Here is a 6944-nt window from a genome sequence, read left to right on the forward strand (position 1 = left end):
GATGAAGCAATAGCGGTAGCCATTAGACCCCTAACTCCGTTAAAGGAAAAGGAAAACTATCAGGTAGTTAAAAAATGTTGAAGTTTGTATGAAAAACTAAGCTATGAAACAAACTCTTTTCCAATTGTGACATAAACGAAGAAGAAATTAATCATAAAAAGGATATGTTTTCTAGGATAAGATCCCATGCTCTTGATCAAGGGAGTACATTTTAAGGAAAATTCAATTTATTTTCTCATCAATAATTCATTTCAATGAACCAACTGGTCAGCTGGGACACAACGCATGTAACAATAAGCGTTCAACGTCATTCACGAATGAACCGTTTACAAAGCAATTTCTTCCCATTCGTACGCTTTTTCGGTTGGCTAGGCTACGGTTACAGTCTCAACTATGGCCAATCATCATTCAGATGGTGGCTGAGACTTATTCTATCGACGATCGGTTTGGCGTGTGTTTTAAACGCAAGAATCCCTCACCTAACAAATCTGTTCGGACCATGGAACGATTTTTTCAAATTTTTTGCCTACAGTTTAGTCTATATAGTAGCTTTTATTGAATCGTGGAATGGAAGTGGTCGATTGCAAGACATTTGGGATAGAATCGAAAATATTCACAATCACATGTGTCGGTTGACGCAGGAAATGCTTTTGCGCATGATATTCAAAAACTTTAGAAGAACATATTTCCTGTTAATGGTTTCTGTCGTGCTTTTGGGCATTTTTTCAATGCTGGTACACGTTACGGTTATAGCAAATGTTATTGAAGACAATTACTATAAATGTAAGTATAACATTGAATTGGCATTTGTTAAATTTTTTATTGAGATTCGCCATTTCCAATTGATTTTGTACGTAAATTTGCAGACCGTTTTCTTAGAGGAAATTGGAAATCAAATAGATATTTGTGCAAACGAAAATTTTCTCGGTAGATTACACCGTTTGCACAGCGTTACTAAAATCTATATGAAATTGTCCTTTTTGAACGATGATATTCATTTGTCGTATGAAATGTCCCTAGTTATGTTTGTATCAGTATGGCATTTTGAAATGCTGGCCAATTCATACTGGTTTGTTGATTCTATCACACTCTACGGAACGGCTATGTACGTTTGTGGGTATACATAGATTTTTTCGTAAGTTCATTGAAACTAACATTTGCTTACTGTTTCAAGCTCAAATTTTTGCCTTACTATTAAATTCTGCGAGTCTTATTCTGATGCACATTTTCTGTGAAGAGCTGAGAAATGTATATCAACTTGTTCGGGCTAAAATCAACAACTTGAGACTGCATCCCGTTGTTTGTGCAGGATACTCTTATCAATTAGTAAGTATAGTTTAGTATAGTAATGAAATTTTTCATGAATGTTATTCGTACTCTTTCAGATAACGTGCTGCACAAATCAATTCATGATTCGAAGAATAGGAATGTTTGCTATGGGATGCTTTGAAGTATCTTACTATCCTATTGTGTCAGTAAGTATTTTCACACCTAATGCGATAACATAAAATTACCAACCTTAATATAGATAATCGTTTCAGCCTGTACATACTTAGCGTTTTTCATTGAAATTGAAAGTCGCTTATCGAAATATCGATCAACATCATACAATTGAGTATTTTTCTGCCCAGACAGTATGAAATGCAAGATGTCAATAAATTCAACACAATTGACAAAAGTAACAAGATGAAGTAAACTAATCTGAAGTTATTAAAATTTTTCATTTATTTTTTCTTTGAATTCCCAATAACATCCTGTTAACAATTCCACAATTCCACTCTACATCACTCGATTCGCAGCTGCCATTCTAAGTATAAAGTATGAAGTATAAAGTATAAAGTATGAAGTATAAAGTATAAAGTATAAAGTATAAAGTATAAAGTATAAAGTATAAAGTATAAAGTATAAAGTATAAAGTATAAAGTATGAAGTATAAAGTATAAAGTATAAAGTATAAAGTATAAAGTATAAAGTATAAAGTATAAAGTATAAAGTATAAAGTATAAAGTATAAAGTATAAAGTATAAAGTATAAAGTATAAAGTATAAAGTATAAAGTATAAAGTATAAAGTATAAAGTATAAAGTATAAAGTATAAAGTATAAAATAAAGTATAAAGTATAAAGTATAAAGTATAAAGTATAAAGTATAAAGTATAAAGTATAAAGTATAAAGTATAAAGTATAAAGTATAAAGTATAAAGTATAAAGTATAAAGTATAAAGTATAAAGTATAAAGTATAAAGTATAAAGTATAAAGTATAAAGTATAAAGTATAAAGTATAAAGTATAAAGTATAAAGTATAAAGTATAAAGTATAAAGTATAAAGTATAAAGTATAAAGTATAAAGTATAAAGTATAAGTAAAGTATAAAGTATAAAGTATAAAGTATAAAGTATAAAGTATAAAGTATAAAGTATAAAGTATAAAGTATAAAGTATAAAGATCTTTGAGCTTTTTATCAGCTATAGAGAGATTAACCTATAACTTTTTAGCGGGTGATGACATTGACTCAAATGTGTATCGTGTTTGAGCGGGTCAGTAAAAAATTATCATAATTATATCACAGTAAAAAGCCTCTTTCATTACCAGAATATGTTTTATTGCAATTTGCTGAATAAAAGAGGCATGGGAATTTATTTCTTATCTCATACTGCGGCTACCAATTTCGATGAAAAATGCCAGATAGGTACATACTGAAACGATAATCTGAAAAATCGAAAAAAATGAAAACGACAAGTTTGTAAAGTTTAGTTTAAATTACTTACTGAAGCTATTGGATTATAGGATACCTCTACGCAGCCCATTGCCAGCAATTTGCTATCAAGTGCTCTGAATTGATTTATGCAGCTAATTGACTGTTTGAATTGAACAATGTTGATTTTTGCATTTTTTCTTCAAATAATTGAATTATGAGTACATCTTACCAACTGATGCAAGTAGTTTTCAGAGTTCCACAATTGTACTTTCTGGCCATCTATTCTAGCTGCAGTGGATCGACGCACTTTCCTCAACTTTTCGCAATATTTGATCATCAGCGCCAAGCTTAAAGTGTTGAACACCAATGGAAGCAATTGAACTGCGGAGACATTAAAAATGATTAAAAATATTATTTTCTTAACTCTTGTTTGATATCAACTCACGAATCGTATATTTCTGACCATATAAGTTTATGGAATGTATGAACCAATAAGAGTTTGCAAGCATATCAAAGTGCCACACAGCAACCAACAATAGCAGAGATTTATTGAAAATCGTTTGAAACTGATCAGACAAAAAGAACAACTTCAAGTGTATCTCCTTAATAGTATGCAAACGGGTTTGGTAATTTCTATTGTTTGTACAAATCTCAATTTGTATTTCAAGTTCTTTTGACAAAATTGTTATCATCTGTACATAAAGCACTATATGATAATGTCGAATTCTAATAAAAATTTTAATGAAAGCTAATTCGATAATAACAAGCTCTGTGAAATGGCCATCCATTTGCGCAAATAAAATGTAAACTAGATTCATAATAAAACTGAGTGGCACGGTCAAGATGAAAAGCAACAAGTAAGTTTTGTGGAAATTAATAAATTCTTGTCGCAAAAGTCTCTCCTCAGTTAGGCGAGAAATCCGGACGTATAATTGTTCAAAATTTATCCAAAAGGAGTGAAAGTGAGAACAGTTCTGCCAAGCTTCGAACATGAACGAAATGTAAGTGATGCAATATGCTGATAGTTTGAAAAAAATCATTCAACGGTCCCAGTTCATCCGTCAGCAGCGGGATTCTTGTTGAAAATAAAATCACCAAAACTACCACGGGTATAAAAATATTCAACAAAAAACGTAATACAGGTTGGCGTCTATTGAGACTGTAATCGTACCCCAACCAACCGTAAAAACGCAGGAATGAGCGATAAATGCTTTTTATTCGATTCATTTGATGAAGGAAACTGTGAGGAATTATTTCTCGCATCACGTGTTGACGAGCCATTAATCTACAAAATTGTCCCTAGTCTCCATAAGCAGCAAATTATGTTAATAAATATTTCAGACGGTTCAATCAAGCGCTGAAAGTATTTCCGATAATCGATTAAAATAATTTACTGCCAAGTTGCATGAAGAGAAACTGATATATTTTACAGTGACATCATATTCAATATTAAAATCTATATGTTAAGGTGAAACAGTTTGGAATCAACTTCTAAGATTGCACTGAAACTTCAAAGGCACAAATCACACGAAGAAACAACAACTGTGAACTTTTTATTTTGGCTTTGTGCGCTAACAGAAAGCTTAAAATAAGAAGATCAGAACCTTTTGCCAACTATTTCTCCAGTTTTGTGCTTTTGAAAACGTGAGTAGGGGCACAAGTCGGCCATTGTGACGGCCATCTTTGGATTCCGAGATGTTTCACCTTAATCTTGAAATTACATCATCATTGAGAAAGAAACTGACGTTTTTCATTGATTATTACACCCCTCTGCCCCCTCGTAGCATTTGATAGCAAATTCTGAGGCTTCCCCCTATTTATAGACAATACGTAGCATATTTAGAGGACAACACGTACCAGTTTGCTCAGTTTTCTAAAAAAAAATTCTATTGAATATTAGGAAAATCCTTTAGAAATTGCCTAGAAGTGATTTTCAGCGCTAAAATCGCATTCGTATGAAAATCTCGGTATATGAGCCAGTGTGGCTTATCGTCGTACTTGTTATTCTGCATTCAGGTTTTTGGCATTATAGGAAACAGGCATAAAAAATAAAGAAAGATCATCAATTTCATCTGAAATTACAGTGCTTTACATGTGGGTTTGGCGGAACAGGATTCAGTGGATTACGCGACCGGTAGGAAGGAAATCGACGGGAAAATCTCGGAAAATAATCGGACCAAAACATGAACGCACGCGGTTCTCTCGAATAGCGTTTTATTAGATAATAACAACAATCAAAGTACATCATACTGAAAGGTATACCACACAATGTGGTTTATGCTCTGGTATGGCAGATGCCCTGCCCGGTGTAGAGGGATGACACGTTGTACTCCTAACACTCCTCCTCAACGGTCAGCCCTCGAAGGTCCAAGTCCAAGTAACTCCGAGAACCGATGAAATTTCACAGCCCCAAGTGGCTTTGTCAGCACGTCTGCTCTCATATCGTCGGTATGGCAATACTTCAGCTTTACGGTTCCTCGTTCACATAAATCCTTGATGAAACAACGCTTGGTCTCGACATGTTTCGATCTCTTGTTGATCTTTTCCGATTGTGCAAACGCTAGAAACCTTAGCGTCTCATCCACAGAACTTCCTGGCAAGTTTCTCCCAGCGCAATGAACTCCGCCTCCATGGACGAAAGGCTTACGCAGTCCTGACGACGACTGACCCATGATACGACACCTTCAGCAAAGAACGCTGCAAATCCTGTCATTGACTTACGCGTCTGTGGGTCTCCTGTCCAATCAGCCGCCGAGTACGCAACTAACTCGTTGGTCTCGACGCCTCCTAGCTTCAAGCTCCAGTCGACGGTGTCCTTAAGGTAACGAATCACTCTCTTAGCAGCCGTCCAGTCATTCTCAGTTGATGCAGCGAATTTTATCCTCAAAATCGATGCACTTGCAGCTATGTCGGGTCTCGCACACACTGCAATGTACATCAGTGCTCCGATGATGCTCCGGTACTTCGTACTGTATTCCATGACTTCGTTTGTAGCTGTGTTCTTGAGGAATCCCTGGTCCATGGGCGTCTTCGCTACCGTGGCATTCTCCAGTCCAGCTTTCCAGCGTCCAAGTTTCTCGATGTAGCTCTTAACACCCAGGCTGTAGACTCGCTGTAGTTCCAGACCCAAGAAATGCTGTGCTTCGCTGAGACAGCCTATCTCGAAGTTCTTCTTTAAAACCTCGTAGACACGCTTGATTCCAGCCTCACTCTTGCAAGCGACGAGAAGATCGTCGACGTATACGATGAGAAAAATCCTGATTCCGTTTCCTACCATAGTGAACAAACACCGATCCGCCGAATTGGCGACGAATCCCATACTCTTCAACACTCCGAACATCTTCTTGTTCCAGCACCTAGCGGATTGCTTTAACCCATAGATGCTCCGACGCAATCTGCACACTTTCTCCTCCTAGCCCCGCACTACGTAACCGGGTGGCTGACGCATATACACCTCCTCATCGATATCACCATACAAATAGGCGGTCTTTATGCCCAAGTGCCGCATAAGCAGTTCATCTCTTCTGGCTAGTGGCCGTAGAGTAGCGTGTCGAGTGACAGGGGCAAATACCTCATCGAAGTCTACACCGTATTTCAGCGTGTAGCCCTGGGCTACGATGCGTACCTTGAATCGCGCTACTTCACCCACTTCGATTAACTTCGCCTTGTAAACCCAGCGACTACCCACTACTTTCTAGTCGGGTGGAAAATCGACTAGGTCCTAAGTGCTGTTCACCATGTGTGACTAATACTTGTCGTCCATCGCACTTTGCCAGGATTTTGCTTGCTCAGACTTCGTTGCTTCGTTAAAGTTCACCGGTTCTGCGCGGGTAGCAATACCTACGTCATAATCTTCGAAATGCTTCGGAAACTTGCCACGAGTCTTCCGAGTCGCCAACTTTGGAACACTCGCTGGAACATCCTCTTGCTCAACTGGTTCTTCAGGTGGCTTCATCTTAATCGGCAACGGATCCTCATGGAATGCTTGAGGCGAACCCATGTCAAAGAGCTCTTCACATTCACTATCCGCTTCGCTTAACCCGTATAGGCCTGAGTGAAAGCAAAAATTCTAAAACGTTCACCGCTCAGCGAATTCTTAATGGATTCAAATGATTTTTTGTCAGTATACTGGCACACATATCTAGTTTCTAGAAGTGGACAGGGGAACGCGGAAATATTCCTGGAGTCGGAATTATTCCGGTGGATTACTTGGTCAGGTCGAGTGAGAAGGGTACTTGTGTTTGTAC

The 6944-nt window shown here is 37.0% G+C and overlaps 2 protein-coding genes across 2 annotated transcripts; one reads left to right on the plus strand and one right to left on the minus strand.

Annotated features, from left to right (window-relative positions):
* Window positions 1–300: 300 nt before the first annotated feature.
* LOC23687715 lies at window positions 301–1556 on the plus strand. Its single transcript, XM_021839556.1, has 4 exons — window positions 301–1113; window positions 1175–1326; window positions 1386–1475; window positions 1542–1556. Exons 1-4 carry the CDS (start codon window positions 318–320, stop codon window positions 1554–1556), a joined length of 1053 nt encoding a protein of 350 aa, XP_021695248.1. The 5' UTR covers window positions 301–317.
* Window positions 1557–2602: 1046 nt separating this feature from the next.
* LOC23687814 lies at window positions 2603–3940 on the minus strand. The gene is made up of 4 exons (XM_011495161.2): window positions 3143–3940; window positions 2927–3078; window positions 2768–2857; window positions 2603–2708 (listed from the first exon to the last, which is right to left on the minus strand). The coding sequence occupies exons 1-4, from the start codon at window positions 3735–3737 to the stop codon at window positions 2643–2645; spliced, it is 903 nt and encodes a 300-aa protein (XP_011493463.2). The 5' UTR covers window positions 3738–3940; the 3' UTR covers window positions 2603–2642.
* Window positions 3941–6944: the final 3004 nt, after the last annotated feature.

The sequence above is a fragment of the Aedes aegypti genome, chromosome 2 (assembly GCF_002204515.2).
Source record: "Aedes aegypti strain LVP_AGWG chromosome 2, AaegL5.0 Primary Assembly, whole genome shotgun sequence".
Classification (NCBI taxonomy): Eukaryota; Metazoa; Arthropoda; class Insecta; order Diptera; family Culicidae; genus Aedes; species Aedes aegypti.

Bases quoted from the DNA above. Each gene is read 5' to 3' on its own strand.
- LOC23687715 (XM_021839556.1), top strand. From the start codon at position 318: ATGAACCGTTTACAAAGCAATTTCTTCCCATTCGTACGCTTTTTCGGT. The intron at 1,114-1,174 runs GTGGGTATACAT...TACTGTTTCAAG, and splicing joins CGGAACGGCTATGTACGTTT to CTCAAATTTTTGCCTTACTA. The intron at 1,327-1,385 runs GTAAGTATAGTT...GTACTCTTTCAG, and splicing joins CAGGATACTCTTATCAATTA to ATAACGTGCTGCACAAATCA.
- LOC23687814 (XM_011495161.2), bottom strand. From the start codon at position 3,737: ATGATTTTTTTCAAACTATCAGCATATTGCATCACTTACATTTCGTTC. The intron at 3,079-3,142 runs GTGAGTTGATAT...ATGTCTCCGCAG, and splicing joins TGGTCAGAAATATACGATTC to TTCAATTGCTTCCATTGGTG. The intron at 2,858-2,926 runs GTAAGATGTACT...CAATTCAAACAG, and splicing joins AAAACTACTTGCATCAGTTG to TCAATTAGCTGCATAAATCA.